At 45.7% G+C, this 18,772-nt stretch overlaps 1 protein-coding gene across 4 annotated transcripts in view; it reads left to right on the top strand.

Moving 5' to 3' along the window:
- Positions 1 to 756: 756 nt before the first annotated feature.
- The window catches only part of ADGRD1 (adhesion G protein-coupled receptor D1), a 500,100-nt gene continuing 482,084 nt past the window's right edge, over positions 757 to 18,772 (top strand). For all 4 annotated transcript variants that reach the window (XM_066603414.1, XM_066603418.1, XM_066603416.1 and 1 more), the window contains exons 1-2: positions 757 to 1,065; positions 11,720 to 11,756. In XM_066603414.1, coding sequence (XP_066459511.1) covers positions 1,000 to 1,065; positions 11,720 to 11,756 — 103 coding nt within the window. In that variant the 5' untranslated portion in view covers positions 757 to 999. The remainder of the gene's footprint in view (positions 1,066 to 11,719; positions 11,757 to 18,772) is intronic.

Here is an 18,772-nt window from a genome sequence, read left to right on the forward strand (position 1 = left end):
GTTGTATTTTAAGTGCAGAATGCTTTCTGCAGAACTTCTTGCATACTTTTTTGCATTTTTTTTCTGCAGACTTTAATTGCAGAATTATATCTCCTGTGTGTTAGGAATCTGCAACAACAATTTCGCAATACATCCTTAATTCCATGACTGGAAGCTTTTCCACTGCAGAATTAAATCTTGCAGTTTTTAAGTAATAATGTGTGGATTTTAACAGGTGCGAAATTCAAGCGCCATAGGGATAACATTGTGATGCAGAAATTACTTCCCTCCCATGTAGAAAGTCCCTAACAGCAGTCTATATTCTGGGGATAGAAGAGGTCCTTTTATGCTTCCCTTGAAGAAGAAGCAGTTCTGATAACAACACTGTTTTGATGCGTTTGCTTTGTATGCAATTTCCTGAACTTTTAAAGTTTTTCCCAAGTTGTGGCTCTGTTTTAATATCCTGTTCCCACACTTGATACAGCGTTCAGATACTGAGTTCTCATCTATGCACTTGTTTGGAAGAGAACACAGCACTATACAGTAGTAGGAAGAGTTGTATGTGTGTCTTCTAGTTACTATTGTCTCTAGCAGGCTGGTGTTAGGACCCAGAACACAGCTTGTAATGTGAAGTTATAAATAGTGTTGTGGAATAGGACAAAGTTTGAGGAGTGAACATGACATCACTGAGGGCTTCTCCCCACCCTGGATTTGGTGGGATGGAGGTGAATACACATTGTCAGGGTCTGGACTCACATTCCTCTGTGGTGACAGGATGAACAGCACATGTTAAAGTCTGAGCAGTCACTTATGCTGGGACCTCTCTGCCCATCAGAGAAGTGAGAAGTGGAGACATTTATCACAGCAGAGTGAGACATGTACCAGCCTGACGTCCCTGCATCTCCTAGGGGTCATTGACTCCTTACTAGGATCACTTTCTAACCAGACTAGTAGTCCACAGAGCAACTTCATATCTGGAGGACATTAGTTCTGAAGACTTGACACTTGTCACAAGGAGTTATGGGGAACTCTCTGCACTTCTTCCCTTGGATTGCTTTTCTGGTGTTGAGACCATGTGGAAATCAGGTAAATATCTGGAACTACAACTTCTGCCTGACAGGTATGCTGTGACTTCTAGTTCTACTGCCAATGAAGGCCACAGGCAGAATACTTCTAGGCACTTTGGTGTGATCTCCTTACTTTATTCTCTTTTTTTTCCCCTTTTCCTCTAATTCTCTTTGAGCTGCAGAAGAGAAGCTATCTTATTATTACTGTCACATGTACATCGTTTCCTAAATTGTTATGACCTTTATTGCTGCGGCGTGTGAGACTGTCCCTCAACATTTACAGCAATTGTAACATTTGCAAACTAATTAAGAGAGATAAGTGACACTTACAAACTCTGTCATGTTGTAGGTGAGCGCCACAGGTTTTGCAAGGGAAGATGATCAAGTGTGTTGATTTCTAGTGCTTTTTTTGTCTGTGCATAGTCCGATTAAAACATGTTCTATACACGGACAGCATATGGACCCATGTTGTGGCTACACACTAGTGAATTTTTTACCTGCAGATATGGGCTTCTCAAGTCATTGGGGATGTTAAAAAAATTGACAACATGCAGATACCAGTCCGTTTTTTGAAAAATATGCAGAAAAAAAGAATCGATCTAGTTTCAGTTTTTTGCAAATGTGAAAAAAACAGATACAATAGAGAGTAATAGAATGGACACTCGGACCGAATACGGACTGAATACAGAGATCAATCAACTGGAAAAATATCTTTAATTTTTATGGACGGAACATGGATTTTTTTTTTTTACGCAAATGTGCACCTAGCTTAATAAAGTTATTGATTCAATAAATGGTATACATTAACCCATTAGGGGCCAAATATATGGTGCTAGGTCCTGAACTTTAATCCCGGCCGATATTTAATCCCCTGCTCTTACAATCTAGCAGGGGCAGCCGAGGACCCGGAGGAGAAGACAGAAGCGTTTTTTTTAACTGCTTCTGCCTTCTGTTTTAGAGGTTACATTACACTCATTTAGGATTATGTAGAGAATGCATGAAGCAGCACTGCTGTCTCCTGCATGGGATCCACGTGATTGCCAATGACCCCCAGGATGTCAAAGTTGCAGGGTCCTAGCAGACACAGATCAGCTCTGACGGTTACTACTGTGACACTAAGGGGATGTTTTCCCCTGTAAGTGGGGCTCCTGTGGATGTTCCAGTTACAGTGGAAAAGTGTGAATAACCCCCAGAGGTTTATATGACGTCATGGGGGACATAGATGTTAAAAAAGGTACAAAAATAAGCAAAAAGAAGTTACAGAATAAAATATAAATGTATATGAAAAAAGGAAAATGACAAATCACTGATGCCAGCAAAAACCGTTCCCATACCACCCTGTAATTTGAGATTATAGGAATTATATATCAAAACGCCCAAAACAAAATGACAAACCCATTCCTGTAGTTTATTTTAATGTAAATATAATAATTTAAAAAATAAAGAACTATAAATTAAACATTTTTTTTGCACACATTACCTCTAATAAAATAAAAAACTGAAAAAATTTCAGCGAGAAAAGGTATTAAAATATAGCCCTGTATTGGACAACGAAAAACCAGCAAAAATAATTTTGGTAGGGCAGGAAAAACAAGAGTCATAAAACCACCACATGGGTAAAAACCGCTAAAAAATGTCTAATCCAAAACACTCATTTACACGGGAGGATCTATCGGGCATAGATGCACCTGATAGTAATCCTAGTCATATTTGTTCCTGTGCTTATGCAGGAACGATCATCACTAGTGAATGGAGTTGGAGCGGGCCGGGGATCGGTCCAGTGCGCTCTGCCTCCATTCACAGTAAACAGGCAGTCGTACATAAGTGTAGAACTGCCTGTTTACACAGAAAGATCCGTTGTTCTGTTTTCTGTATGCAGAAACTAAATGACGCAAACGAATTGTCATTCGCCATTCAGTCGGGGCACGCATTTACAGTGAACGGTAATTGGTCAGATTCTCACTGAATCGCGGAAATCTGAACGATTACTGGTCCGTGTAAAGGGTCTTTAGGGCAGCTTTGCACGCAACATTTTTGGCAAATTTTTGATGCACTTTTTTGAGCCAAAGCCAGAAGTGGATTTAAAAAAGAAATGGAATTCTAAAGGAATGACTTGTACTTCTCCTTCCTGCTGGATCCACATCTAGCTTTGGATAAAAAAACCTGCAAGTGTGTTTCCCAAGAGTAGCTGTGTGAGGCCACCCTAAGGGCTCAGGTAACCACATGGCACATGCCCTGGGATGAGTCTGTGGGGCACAGTGTTTTCTGACCTCATGAGAAGAACCTCTGTAAAACCAGAGGGGCACCTTTTTCCATGATGATTGCGGTCCGGTTGCAGTGAGCTGCTCCTATTCTTCTATCTGGATAGATCGGAGGTGCCTACTAGCGACTAGACTACATGGTCCATAATACAGCTATGTGCACGGAGCCTGAACAGTCATAGCTTCAAATTTGGAAAAACAATCATTTGCCTCCGTTGTACAATGAACGCTTAAGAATGTCTCAGTGCTGGAAGGATATGTCGCTCCAGAGACCTCTTCTAACAGCTGCGGTACATTTTGCCAGTTTTCCAAACACTATTCTGAACATGTCGCTGCCTGTATAACACTAAGAAGTAATTTGCAGTATTGTAGTTAGTGTATAGAGTAGGGTGCATGTAACCTCTCACGCCTTTATGGCAGTTCACTTAACCCCTACACTGTGATTAATGAGCCCAGAAATGTCCCTGATACTGATTGCAAACAGGATTTATAAATGGAGCGTCACACTTTAATGTGTGGTTCTCACTTCATTACATTAGCAGCAGTGTAGGATAGATCCAGCTTCTATTCTTTGTCCTTGTCATCTGCTCAGCTCCGGGCTGAAATCTGCAGTTTCCTCTTTTTTCATGTATTTTTTAGATCAGTGCTTCCATTAGATAAGTGATCTGGTGACGGGATCGGCAATGCAAACATAAAGCCCAAACGACATATTAAGCATTAACTATTTTAATGGCCCATTATTACTTGTGTGTTGTTTATTATATCAGTTGGTAACGGCATGATTTATTATAGTTCCCTATTACAGAACACTAGCTGTGCTTCACATGGAAATATTTTCATTTCCCTTTTCTGTCTGGTGCACTTTGTTCTCAGTTTAAGGGCTTACATAGGCAAATGTGTTTGCGCATGGTTTTGTGCGCGTAAAAATCATGCTAGCAAAATATGACAAGAATAATGCAAGGAACTATGCAATTTTGTGGGGAAATCTATAACACTAGGGACTAATTAGGCTGCACAGTCTTTTAAATTACGGCACAGTGTGTCCCGTGCCGATGTGAAAGCGCAGAAAGTATAGTAAGGCCTCGTTCACATGAGCGTTGTTTTTGCACAGTATAGGTGTGTGAAAAAAGCGTGCCTATATGGCGCTAAAATCGCGTGAACAGACAGCTGCTCCAAGAGGAGGGAGAGAAGAAGGCCCGCAGGGTTCTGGGATTTCCCCATAGCATGGAGAGAGAGCGCAGGGCTATAGGGAATAAACCCATAGCCCTGCTCTGGCTCTCCCTGCTATGGGTTAATCCCCCATAGCCCTGCTCTGGCTCTTCCTGCTATGGGTTAATCCCCCATTGCCCCGCTCTCTCTCCTTGCTATGGGGGATTAAAACACACGATTGTCAATGGGACTTTCTAATGTTAAAAACGCATCACAAGTTGGTGCTTTGCAATTTTTGTGCAATGTGTTTTTAACATTAGAAAGTCCCATTAGAGATTGCGTGAAAAAAATGCAGCGATAGCACGTGAAAAAAGCCTGCAAGAAAAACACAAGTGTGGAAGAGCCCTTAGATGCGGGCATTGTAGCCACGCATGTCCTATCTTTGATTGGTGCAAGTATTTAGCGCGTCTAAAATTCCTTCATGTGAACGCTACTATAGGAAACCATTGGTTTCCATAAACCCTATAAAAATTCATGGGATTCCTTGGCATAATGTTAAATAGTAACAAAATTTTAGTGTGAACAAAGCTTGGGGCTTCTTCACACAAGTGTATATCGTCCGCCGTTTTCACGGCTAGCTGATATACGCTACCATCTGATGCATTGGATTCCAATGTATCAGATCACATGGGCGTATTCTTGCGGCGTAAAAGTGCACATCTGGCCAGAAAAGATAGTCCTGGAACTATCTTTCTGGCCAGAATACAGTGGTGGCTGCGTAGACTCCTATGGGAGCCTATGACAGCGACCAGAGAGGGGCGGTGGGAAGGAGTTTAGCAGCGTGACTGCTAAACTCCCTCCCCTTCTCTCCTCCTCTCCGCCCCTTGCTGTTTGCAATGGGAGGGGCGGGGGCAGAACTAGTTACTAAGCCCCCAACCCCATCCCGCTGCTGGCTGCCGAGAAGGGGTAGAGACGTCCGCTCCTCCCCTTGCTGAGAGTTGGCAAGGGGGAGGGAAGGGGGAGACAGCTTAGCAGAGCTGAACTGTCTCCCCCCGCCCAACGGCATTGCGGTCTCGGCATAAATGCCCCACGTCAGGACCATCTGAACGGGTGCATGAATGTTAGCTTTGTGCACCCGTTCACATGTTTTTACAGCGCCGGCAGGTGAACGTAAAAATGCTGACGCCCGTGTGAAAGAGCCCTTAAAGTGATAAAAGTTGCGTGAAGTTTAGTAGGCCACCTATATTATCAGGCTATATAAACCCGCAGTTACAGAACACAAGTGTCAAAAATACGAGTTGTTTGTTCATTTAACATGCATAGTACAGTCACATGACCCAAAATGTTCCACCGTACAGATAACTACAGGATTTTGTGGTAATTATGTTGCAACCAGTTTTTTAACCACATGAGATGAGTCTCTTTTTTTGATTATGGGTTTCTACAGTTTCTAGAAATTAAAGGGGTTGTCCGAGTTGTAGTAACATTCTTGAACAACCTCTTCCCCATGCAATAACAAAATATTAAGAGTTAAACTATCTTATAGTGGTTGTACGAGTTGCAGGATCTCTGGAAACCCCTTCCCTATGTACTAACATAACAAAATGTGATATACGCACCTCTCCCCAGCCAATAACAGAGCTCAGCCCCTATTGGCTGCAGCCCCTATGACATCCTGTAAACTGGGCGGGACTGCAGCTGTCAACAGAGACTGGATCGGGGACCTGAGCACTGTCACGGGACACAGCAAGGAGAGGCAAATGTAGTTTCAAGCTGCATATCAGCAGGGATGTGGTGGCCAGCTTGGAAAATAGTGAGGCGGGGAAGGATCAGAAATGGAGGACAGGATAAGAAGGTAATGGCTGTGAGATTTATGTCCATAACAAGTTGGGCATAAGCCTAGCACAAACACCTGGAATTTTTGAAAATTCGCTGCAAAACCAGAATATCTCTTTAAATTATAAAACTTCCAATCAGGATTTCAAAGCGTCCAGAAATTCCTGGGCAGTCCATAAAAATAGGACACCTTTTCCAGTGTCCGTGGAAAAAAGTAGACTTGTCTGTGATTTTTTTTTTTAGGCTGTCGGTACTTGAGCAGATTAGTATGTCTGTAATTATCATCATTTTAGAGCTCACAGTAAATGTTGGTAAGGAGATCATATCAGTTTCTGATCTGTAGACACGTATCACTTATAATTTTTATCATTCGTTATGGTTCTCCCATCTGTCCTAAAAAATGTTAGCTGTAATTTTTGGAAGAATTGTTCAGAAAAAAGAAAATTTCCGCCTGAGAACCCTACATTCATCTCTTAGTTATGCCTCTTTCAGGCCTCATTCACACGAGTGTTGCGATTTTACACCAGCCATACCGTGGCCGAAAATTGCATGTACGGGAAAGAGCTGCGGCGATGTCGCGGCTAATATTCGAGTTTTCTCATCCACTCACACAGCGTATATATATGCTGCAGGCCAGAATTCCGTTGGTCGGGAGAAATGCTCAGCATTGCTTCTATTTGAATAGAGCCAGCTGACATGGTTTTGCAGCACTAGCCACTGCTAATCTCCCTCCCTCTCCCTTTGCTGGCAGCTTCATAGAAGCCGCCAGCTGATTGTGGCCGAAAGGCAGGACAAGATCTATCTTCTCCCGTCATGTCAAAACATCGGCCGGCGTATTTGGCCGCCGATTTCCTATCTCTGCCGGCTGGACGGTTTTACGTGGCTAATAATTGTCCATGTGAATGAATGCATTGGAATCCAATACTTCACATGATTGTGATTTTCACCTGATTTTGTATGACGGCTAAATAGCCGTATAAAAAGGCTCATGTGAATAAAGCCTCAGAGAAAGCTATATGGCAACCAATATGGTCACCTATTAAAGGGGGTTGTTGTTCAAGTCACCTAGGCTCCAGATTAACATCCTCTGCTTCAGGGCTCTTTCACACAAGTGTATATCGGCCGCCGTTTCCATGGCCAACCAATATACGCTACCATGTGATGCATTGGATTTCAATGGATTAGATCACACGGGCATATTCCCATGGCGTAAAAGTGCCCGGACGGCCAATATAGCGCTGGGCGCTTTTGCGTTGGGCAGGAAAGATAGTCCTGGAACTATCTTTCTGGCTGGAATACGTCGGCAGCTGCATAGACTCCTATGGGAGCCTATGACAGCTGCCGCAGAGGGAAGGTGGGAGGGAGTTTAGCAGCGTGACTGCTAAACTCCCTCCCCCTTCTCTCCTCCTCTCCGCCCCTTGCTGGCTGTTTGCAATAAAAAGGGGGTGGGGCGGAGCTAGTTGCTAAGCCCCTCGCCCCTCCCATTGCTGGCTGCTGACAAGGGGAAGAGAGGGGGCGGGAGCTTAGCACCGTGGCTCCAGCCCCATCCCGCTCCTCTCCTTCCCGAGTGCTGGCGAGCTAAACTGTCTTCTCCTGCCCGACGGCATTGTGGGCTCGCCGTATATGTGCCAGGCTCAGGCCGTCTGAACGGGTGCACAAATATTAGATTTGTGTGCCCGTTTACACATTTGTACATCGCCGGCGGGCGAACGTAAAAACGCCGACCCTTGTGTGAAAGAGCCCTCATGTGGCTGAATAAGCGGGCAAGTCTTCTGATCACTAATACAAGAAAGCTGTCTCCTCTATGAGAGATAAACAGACATAGGTATGGAATGGTTGTTTAGACATTTTACCAAATGATATCTTTAGTAACACCTACTAACAGCTGTCATGTTGTGCTCCTGGGGCCTGTAATTCTATGGGTTCCCAGGAGCACACTTCCATAGGTTATTGAGCTGGCTGGGAGTGTACTGCTCCAGTCAGACAATCACCATCGATCTGTTATAGGGTGCTGGTCATTTATCTTTCTCCTCATTCCCTCTCAGAATTCTGGTGCTTGGATTCATGCATGGTCTGCTTTGGTTTGCTTTGCATGCATGAGGTTCTGGATAGGATTCCCTTGTGTCTGTTTGTTAGTGTGAACAGTGACTTGTTCATTGTGTGTTTGTAGGTGTGAACTGTCCTGTTCAGTTTGTATGTTGTATTTCCCTTGTCTGGTGTTCCTGCCTGTTACCATCTAGGGCGAGCCAGGCCCCTAAGCTCCAGCGTGGGGCTGTCCCTATTACTTAGTTAGAGTAGGGACTTGCAAAACAGTGAGGACCCTTGATGTGGGCTTATGAGCTTACGATTTTTGGCTAAAATATTAGCCAATACCTTGTATGTATTAATTTATTAGATATTTCTATCTGACTGGGTTTTGTGCTACTTTGGGAAATATTTTGGCATCTGCTGTTGTGGTTGTTGTTTGTATGCACGTATTTCTTCCCTTTTCTTCTCTCTAGCCCTTAGTAGGGTTGCGTTCATTTAGGTCCCTGTTTGCACGGACGTAACACACAGTTTTTAGTTATTTATTTTTAAAAAAAATCTGACAATCTTATATAGCTTTACAGGAAATCTCTTCTAATAAGGGGCCTGTGTAATATTCTGGAGGTGCGAGTCTTGGACAAATTCTGTGTTTTCCTTTAAACCGACACATGGATTCACAAGTAAACTGCAAATGTAAATATTCACAAGCTGTTTGTTGGGAATTACAGTATTTATCCATTTATATTTATTCTGCTAATAAGGATTGCAATAAACCCCTTCACTTCTTACATACTAGAGAAGAAATAATTCATTAATGACGAGGCATGATGATACCTAACGTGGCTCATGTAGAAGTGTCATTTGGGGTCATGTTTATCAGCATGGTGTGAATTTCATCATACAGGATTCCTCTATGTCCCATACTCTAAAAAAACATGACACATTATCATGCAAGCATTGGGTATATTAATTAATTAATGGAATATAGGACAACTGCAACCAAAGGGCATGTTCCAAAAGTACTTTATAACAGATACACTATTCTACCAAAAGTAATTGAACACCCGAGCAAGAATCAAAATCAGTATTTATTTACGTATGTTAATTAGAGATGAGCGAACGTACTCGTAATGAGTACTTACGCACCCGAGTACCGCGATTTTCGAGTACTTCAGTACTCGCGCGTAAAGATTCGGGGGGCGCCGGGGGGCGGGGAGAGGTGTGGCGGTGCGGGGGGTAGCAGCGGGGAACAGGGGGGAGCCCTCTCTCTCTCCCTCTCCCCCCCACTCCCCGCTGCAACCCCCCGCGCCGCCACGGCGCCCCCCGAATTTTTTCGCCCGAGTACGGAAGTACTCGAAAATCGCGGTACTCGGGCGAAAAAGGGGCGGGGCCGAGCACGTTCGCTCATCTCTAATGTTAATACTTAATGGCCCTAATGAAACTAGATCCTGTCTATGACAAACTTTCTACTAATATCTGACACACTTCATCAGGTATTTCCCTCCATTCATCCTTGCACCATTGTAGACAGGCCAATGCATCTTCTTTCAGAGAATTTGCCAGATGTTTGCAGGATGAATAGAGAGAATTACCAGCTGAAGTGTATTAGCTGTTAGAAAGTGTGCCACAGAATGTATCCAATGTCATTGGGGCCAAAGGAGGTGTTAACATATGGTAAGTAAATACTACTTTTGATTTCTGCTCAGATGTCCAATTACTTTTGGTAAGGTAATGAATATTTCATTCATACATTCATTTGGCAGTACAAAATGCACCTAGTACACGTGTTTCGTGTATCATAACTGAAATGTTACATTTTGCAATGTGAACATGCAACATATCATTCTTTAGGAGAACACTACTATAGGTTGACTTAATGGTAGCCAGCTGGCAGTTTGGAGTACAGTAACCCTCACACATTTCTATTATGGCTCTGTCACACATTTTTTAATTACATTAATAATAGAAAATCAGTAGCTTGACAATATTAAGCTTTTAATTTAAAAAAAATAGCGGCACATTTACTATTAAACATTTTGCAGTTTACTGGCGCAATTAAACTTTGTTACACGGCTTGCATGACATTTGTCATGTGTTTTTTTTTACACTTTTTGACACTTTTTACTACTTGTCTGACAAAGGGCATATGGCCGAATGGTCAGCTGAGCACCAAAAAGTGGATATACCTACTTCTTTTCTGTGTCACTAAACTCTTCATTTTTACATGATTTTATTTTAGCGTATAATTTACCTAGACCTCTGTGTAACTTCAATTATCTTCCCCTCTGTCCTCTACCCCCGTGCCTAAGAGTAGGAGGAACCAGAGAGGAGAGACATGGTGTAGGTGGGGGAAGGAAATAAGGACTAAAGCTTAAGAGTTAAAAATTAACAACAGCGCGGTCATCCTTAGTGTGGCAATGGTGATCTGTATGCTAGCCTGGGTCGGGGGGCCTGGTCCTAATTGTGACCGCTGCGACCCCTATAGCTATGCCACTGCACATACTAAAATCAGATCATTTAATGTCTTACAGCTGGTGCCATCACTTATATCAATAAGCCTGTCCTGTTCTTCTGTCCCTTTTTTAATGACAAGTCTCTTGATTGCCATTAACAACCTCCAAAAATCTTTCTTCCATATGGTTCACAGTATCTACAACACTTTTCATGTGCCTCTTATGCCAGTTTTTAATTTATGGGTTATTACTACTTAAGCCCAAAATGCATTTCTTTAAGTATATGAAGGACGTTTTGGAGCAGGCATTTTTTAGCATTTTCTACAGCTGTTATGGCTCGTAGAATTTCTTAAATATGACTGGTTTGTTTTTTCACTCAGTAGGGAGATCGATCCAGCACCTGGTCCAACCCATAACATTTTGGTCCAGGAAAATTAACACTTAATATTCATAATAAATGTCCTGAAATGTTATTAACTTTTAATTCATCACAAATCCTATGGTTGTTGATGAAGGTCTCCACATTTTTTGTGTTCATTGAACTTTTCAGTCTTTTGAAACCTTATTTCCCTCCAGCACTTCCTATAGAAAAGTACTGTGCTGTGATTAATTACAGGGAAAGTTGCCAAAGAAAGTTTAAGAAGTGGCTATTGAGCTCTGATACATCACAGTTTCACTAGAAAATTCCTGTTATTCTTAACAGAATATATATTTTTTAAGAATATTAGTGCTTCAGATGTGTACAGGCCAATCTGTATATATAACTATGTGGCAATATGCTGCCGATCACAATTATGTCATGTATTTGTTACTTTACCTAAACCTACTTTTCTTGTCTTTCATGCCTAATTGGTAGAAGAATCATAGTAGAAGCTATCCCTATCACTATCTAATAACCTGCTCATCATTATCTATTTAGTTTAATATCATTATCATTTTTTTTATACAGGCTCATGAGAATTACACCAAGCCACAGGGCCATCCAGGTGAGCATTCTTATTTGTCTCTAATGGCTATCACCACTGTGTGTTGAAGTGCATTGAACTTCAAGTGTCCCTCCAACTCTGTACAAATAAAAATGGCCACGGCTTCTCTGACTACCTGATGCACACTGTGTAATAGTATGCATCATTAGCCTAAGACTCTACATGCTGCTCTGACTGGTCAGCACTGCTCGTGTGGGAAGCACTGGTTCATTAAAGCAGGTGTAGCATCTTAGACTACCAATGCATAATACTGCACTATGTGCAGCAGGTAGTCAGAGAAGCCGTGCGGCCATCTTTGTTTGTCCAGGGCCTAAGGGTTGCGTTCAAGTTATATGTGACAAGACTCATATTATATAATCGGAATGTTCTGTAAGTGAATGGTAAACAAATCCAAATGATGAATATTGAAAAGCTTGCGTGTGCTTTTGTTACATGATTGATATTATACAGTGTCTTTCTACATTCTTTAGTATACTTTAGTTTACATGTAAAGTGATGTTCTCCTTCCATTGACAAACATAAGCATTGCACATAAGCATCTTTAGCACGGTACCCCCAAGAGCATGTATTAATTTTTAGAGGATCTAACTTATTTAGGGGGCTATAGTTCTCAAAGATGTTTTCTTGTTTTAACTAAAACTTTTTCAATGTTCTCATATGTTTTATTTTTAATTCTCCATCGTGTTCACCATCACTGTTTTCTGTCATTAGATGAATACAGTCTTGGCTATATCCATAGGTTGAAACCGAATCAGACCTTAACCTACTGTCATATATATACCGCTGTCTGAGCAATCGTCTACAGCTTATTCACACTCACAAGTCTGATTTTGGTCAGTTCAAAATCTGACCGATTTCACTTCGACAATACGTACATTTAAGGGTGCCTTCGCACTGGCGATAAAATCGCACGATTTTCGTGCGATGCGATAGTGAAAATGCAGAAATATTAAACCAATGATTTTCAATGGTTTCCTCCACATTCATTACATTTTCACTCGTGTGATGTTGCGTTTTATGGTTTTTATTTTTAATCTCCCATGTTTCCCAATAGAGCCTCCTTTTAAAAAAAGAAAACAAAAACAATAATTTTTATTGAAAAATTCTCATTATACAAAGAAATGGCAGTATGAAAAATTATGTTGGCATATTATAAAAAAAGCTATCACATAACAATATTTGATCTGGTTTGATAAAACAATACCAAGTTTTGGTGTTTCAATGTAACCAGAGTTTTCTGCTGTATTTCAAGTAGTAGCAATTCACTGTTAACAATGGCCTGACTAGTGCCAATGAAGGTCAGAGGGGAGGAGGAGGAGGGAGAGGGATCCTTCTCTCTCGGGATGATGACCCAAAAGGGGTGGGGGGAGCTGTAAGATTACGTTTTGGACTTTTAGAGAGGTTGTTGGGCCAACTCCCATTGCAGAGAGGGCATAATCTATCCATGGGGTCCAAATGTTTAGGAACCTATCATACCTGTCTTCCGTTATTGATGTTAGTTTTTCATTAACTAGATACTAGAGATGAGCGAGCACCAAAATGCTCGGGTGCTCGTTACTCGGGACGAAATTATCGCGATGCTCGAGGGTTCGTTTCGAGTAACGAACCACATTGAAGTCAATGGGCGACTCGAGCATTTTTGTATATCGCCGATGCTCGCTAAGGTTTCCATTTGTGAAAATCTGAGCAATTCAAGAAAGTGATGGGAACGACACAGCAACGGATAGGGCAGGCGAGGGGCTACATGTTGGGCTGCATCTCAAGTTCCCAGGTCCCACTATTAAGCCACAATAGCGGCAAGAGTGGCCCCCCCCTCCCAACAACTTTTACTTCTGAAAAGCCCTCATTAGCAATGCATACCTTAGCTAAGCACCACACTACCTCCAACAAAGCACAATCACTGCCTGCATGACACTCCGCTGCCACTTCTCCTGGGTTACATGCTGCCAACCCCCCCACCCCCCGCCCGACGCAGTGTCCACAGCGCACACCAAAGTGTCCCTGCGCAGCCTTCAGCTGCCCTCATGCCACACCACCCTCATGTCTATTTATAAGTGCGTCTGCCATGAGGAGGAACCGCAGGCACACACTGCAGAGGGTTGGCACGGCTAGGCAGCGACCCTCTTTAAAAGGGGCGGGGCGATAGCCCACAATGCTGTACAGAAGCAATGAGAAATAGAATCCTGTGCCACCGCCATCAGGAGCTGCACACGTGGGCATAGCAATGGGGAACCTATGTGCCACACACTATTCATTCTGTCAAGGTGTCTGCATGCCCCAGTCAGACCGCGGTTTTTTATAAATAGTCACAGGCAGGTACAACTCCGCAATGGGAATTCCGTGTGCACCCACAGCATGCGTGGCTCCCTGGAACCCACCGGCGGTACATAAATATATCCCATTGCATTGCCCATCACAGCTGAGGTAATAAATTCATGTTTAATGTAGGTGGGTTTCGGCCCACACTGCATGCCCCAGTCAGACTGGGGTTCTTTAGAAGTGGACAGATGCAGTTACAACTCCCTGTGGACCCACAGCATGGGTGGCTCCCTGGAACCCACCGGCGGTACATAAATACATCCCATTGCAGTGCCCAACACAGCTGATGTAAGGTCAGCTGTAATGCAGGTGGGCTAAAAATTAATTTGATTACACTGTAGGCGAGGGCCCCCAAAAATTGGTGTACCAACAGTACTAATGTACCTGAGAAAAATTGCCCATGCCCAACCAAGAGGGCAGGTGAAACCCATTAATCGCTTTGGTTAATGTGGCTTAATTGGTAACTAGGCCAGGAGGCAGCCCAGTTAAAATAAAAATTGGTTGAGGTGAAAGTTTCAACGCTTTAATGAGCATTGAAACGTCTAAAAATTGTTTAGAAAAATTATATGACTGAGCCTTGTGGGCCTAAGAAAAAATTGCCTGTTCGGCGTGATTATGTGAGGTTTCAGGAGGAGGAGCAGGAGGAGGAGGAGGAATATTATACGCAGATTGATGAAGCAAAAAGGTCCCCGTTTTTGATAGGGATAGAGAACGATGCTTCCATCCGCGGGTGCAGCCTACGTATTGCTTAGGTATCGCTGCTGTCCGCTGGTGGAGAAGAGAAGTCAGGCTTTGTTCATCTTGATGAGTGTTAGCCTGTCGGCACTGTCGGTTGACAGGCGGGTACGCTTATCTGTGATGATTCCCCCAGCCGCACTAAACACCCTCTCCGACAAGACGCTAGCCGCAGGACAAGCAAGCACCTCCAGGGCATACAGCGCGAGTTCAGGCCATGCGTCCAGCTTCGACACCCAGTAGTTGTAGGGGGCAGAGGCGTCACGGAGGACGGTCGTGCGATCGGCTACGTACTCCCTCACCATCCTTTTACAGTGCTCCCGCCGACTCAGCCTTGACTGGGGAGCGGTGACACAGTCTTGCTGGGGAGCCAGAAAGCTGTCAAAGGCCTTAGAGAGTGTTCCCCTGCCTGTGCTGTACATGCTGCCTGATCTCTGCGCCTCCCCTGCTACCTGGCCCTCGGAACTGCGCCTTCGGCCACTAGCGCTGTCGGATGGGAATTTAACCATCAGTTTGTCCGCCAGGGTCCTGTGGCATAGCATCACTCTCGAACCCCTTTCCTCTTCGGGTATGAGAGTGGAAAGGTTCTCCTTATACCGTGGGTCGAGCAGTGTGTACACCCAGTAATCTGTAGTGGCCAGAATGCGTGTAATGCGAGGGTCACGAGAAAGGCATCCTAACATGAAGTCAGCCATGTGTGCCAGGGTACCTGTACGCAACACATGGCTGTCCGCACTAGGAAGATCACTTTCAGGATCCTCCTCCTCCTCAGGCCATACACGCTGAAAGGATGACAGGCAAGCAGCATGGGTACCCTCAGCATTGGGCCAAGCTGTCTCTTCCCCCTCCTCCTCATCCTCCTCATGCTCCTCCTCCTCCTCCTCAACGCGCTGAGATATAGACAGGAGGGTGCTCTGACTATCCAGCGACATACTGTCTTCCCCCGCCTCTGTTTCCGAGCGCAAAGCATCTGCCTTTATGCTTTGCAGGGAACTTCTCAAGAGGCATAGCAGAGGAATGGTGACGCTAATCATTGCAGCATCGCCGCTCACCATCTGATTAGACTCCTCAAAGTTTCCAAGGACCTGGCAGATGTCTGCCAACCAGGCCCACTCTTCTGTAAAGAATTGAGGAGGCTGACTCCCACTGCGCCGCCCATGTTGGAGTTGGTATTCCACTATAGCTATACGCTGCTCATAGAGCCTGGCCAACATGTGGAGCGTAGAGTTCCACCGTGTGGGCACGTCGCACAGCAGTTGGTGCACTGGCAGATGAAACCGATGTTGCAGGGTGCGCAGGGTGGCAGCGTCCGTGTGGGACTTGCGGAAATGTGCGCTGACCCGGCGCACCTTTCCGAGCAGGTCTGACAAGCGTGGGTGGCTTTTCAGAAAGCGCTGAACCACCAAATTAAAGACGTGGGCCAGGCATGGCACGTGCGTGAGGCTGCCGAGCTGCAGAGCCGCCACCAGGTTACGTTCGTTGTCACACACGACCATGCCCGGTTGGAGGCTCAGCGGCGCAAGCCAGCGGTTGGTCTGCTCTGTCAGACCCTGCAGCAGTTCGTGGGCCATGTGCCTCTTCTCTCCTAAGCTGAGTAGTTTCAGCACGGCCTGCTGACGCTTGCCCACCGCTGTGCTGCCACGCCGCGCGACACCGACTGCTGGCGACGTGCTGCTGCTGACACATCTTGATTGCGAGACACAGGTTGCGTAGGAGGAGGAGGAGGAGGGTGGTTTAGTGGAGGAAGCATACACCGCCGCAGATACCACCACCGAGCTGGGGCCCGCAATTCTGGGGGTAGGTAGGACGTGAGCGGTCCCAAGCTCTGACTCTGTCCCGGCCTCCACTAAATTCACCCAATGTGCCGTCAGGGAGATATAGTGGCCCTGCCCGCCTGTGCTTGTCCACGTGTCCGTTGTTAAGTGGACCTTGGCAGTAACCGCGTTGGTGAGGTCGCGTACAATGTTGCGGGAGACGTGGTCGTGCAGGGCTGGGACGGCACATCGGGAAAAGTAGTGGCGACTGGGAACTGAGTAGCGCGGGGCCGCCACCGCCATCATACCTTTGAAAGCCTCCGTTTCCACAAACCTATACGGCAGCATCTCCAGGCTGATAAATTTGGCTATGTGCACGTTTAATGCTTGAGCGTGCGGGTGCGTGGTGGCGTACTTGCGCTTGCGCTCCAACACTTGCGCTAGCGACGGCTGGACGGTGCGCTGACAGACATTGGTGGATGGGGCCGAGCACAGCGGAGGTGAGGGTGTGGGTGCAGGCCAGGAGACGGTAGTGCCTGTGTCCTGAGAGGGGGGTTGGATCTCAGTGGCAGGTTGGGGCACAGGGGGAGAGGCAGCGGTGCAAACCGGAGGCGGTGAACGGCCTTCGTCCCACCTTGTGGGGTGCTTGGCCATCATATGTCTGCGCATGCTGGTGGTGGTGAGGCTGGTGATGGTGGCTCCCCAGCTGATCTGGGCGCGACAAAGGTTGCACACCACTGTTCGTCGGTCGTCTGCACTCTCAGTGAAAAACTGCCAGACCTTTGAGCACCTCGGCCTCTGCACGGTGGCATAGTGCGAGGGGGCGCTTTGGGAAACAGTTGGTGGATTATTCGGTCTGGCCCTGCCTCTACCCCTGGCCACCGCACTGCCTCTTCCAACCTGCCCTGCTGCTGCACTTGCCTCCCCCTCTGAAGACCTGTCCTCAGAAAGCGTAGCAAACCAGGTGGGGTCAGTCACCTCATCGTTCTGCTGCTCTTCCTCCGAATCCTCTGTGCGCTCCTCCCTCGGACTTACTCCAATTACTACTACCTGAGTGATAGACAACTGTGTCTCATCGTCATCGTCCTCCTCACCCACTGAAAGGTCTTGAGACAGTTGCCGGAAGTCCCCAGCCTCATCCCCCGGACCCCGGGAACTTTCCAAAGGTTGGGCATCGGTCACGACAAACTCCTCCGGTGGGAGAGGAACCATTGCTGGCCATTCTGGGCAGGGGCCCGGGAACAGTTCCTGGGAGTCTGCCTGCTCCTCAGAATGTGTCATTGTAATGGAGTGAGGAGGCTGGGAGGAATGAGGAGCAGCAGCCAGAGGATTCAGAGTTGCAGCAGTGGACAGCGCAGAACTCTGGGTGGTCGATAGATTGCTGGATGCACTTTCTGCCATCCACGACAGGACCTGCTCACACTGCTCATTTTCTAATAAAGGTCTACCGCGTGGACCCATTAATTGTGAGATGAATGTGGGGACGCCAGAAACGTGCCTCTCTCCTAATCCCGCAGCAGTCGGCTGCGATACACCTGGATCAGGAGCTCGGCCTGTGCCCACACCCTGACTTGGGCCTCCGCGTCCTCGCCCGCGTCCACGTCCTCTAGGCCTACCCCTACCCCTCAGCATGCTGTATTACCAGTAGTGCAGAAACAGAACGCTGTAATTAAATGTGCCGCTTATTGGCCTGTGGTTGGAGGCTGACTTCCCTTACGGAACGCACAGCAGAGCCAGGAAACAATTTTGCGCATGCCTGTAGTGAGACGTAGGTGCGTATGACTGAGCTAGTGGAATTCACAGCGCAGAAGCAGTCAAGTGGCCAAAGGCCAGTAGTAGGCCTTAAGTATTTTGCTTCTATTTTTTTAAAATGCTGAGCTGATACAGCAGATAGATACTGTAGGCAGCGTATAATATTATGTATACTGTTTCCCTCTGGCGGGATGATGGCGATCATGTAACAGAGACAGCAGATCCAGGAAACAATTTTGAGCAAGCCTGCTGTAATGCTTAGCTGCGTATTAATTACGACTACTACCCCCAGCAGATAGATACTGTAGGCAGCGTATAATATTATGTATACTGTTTCCCTCTGGCGGGATGACGGCGATCATGTAACAGAGACAGCAGATCCAGGAAACAATTTTGCGCAAGCCTGCTGTAACGCTTAGTTGCGTATTAATTACGACTACTACCCCCAGCAGATAG

This window comes from Eleutherodactylus coqui, chromosome 5 (genome assembly GCF_035609145.1).
Source record: "Eleutherodactylus coqui strain aEleCoq1 chromosome 5, aEleCoq1.hap1, whole genome shotgun sequence".
Classification (NCBI taxonomy): domain Eukaryota; kingdom Metazoa; phylum Chordata; class Amphibia; order Anura; family Eleutherodactylidae; genus Eleutherodactylus; species Eleutherodactylus coqui.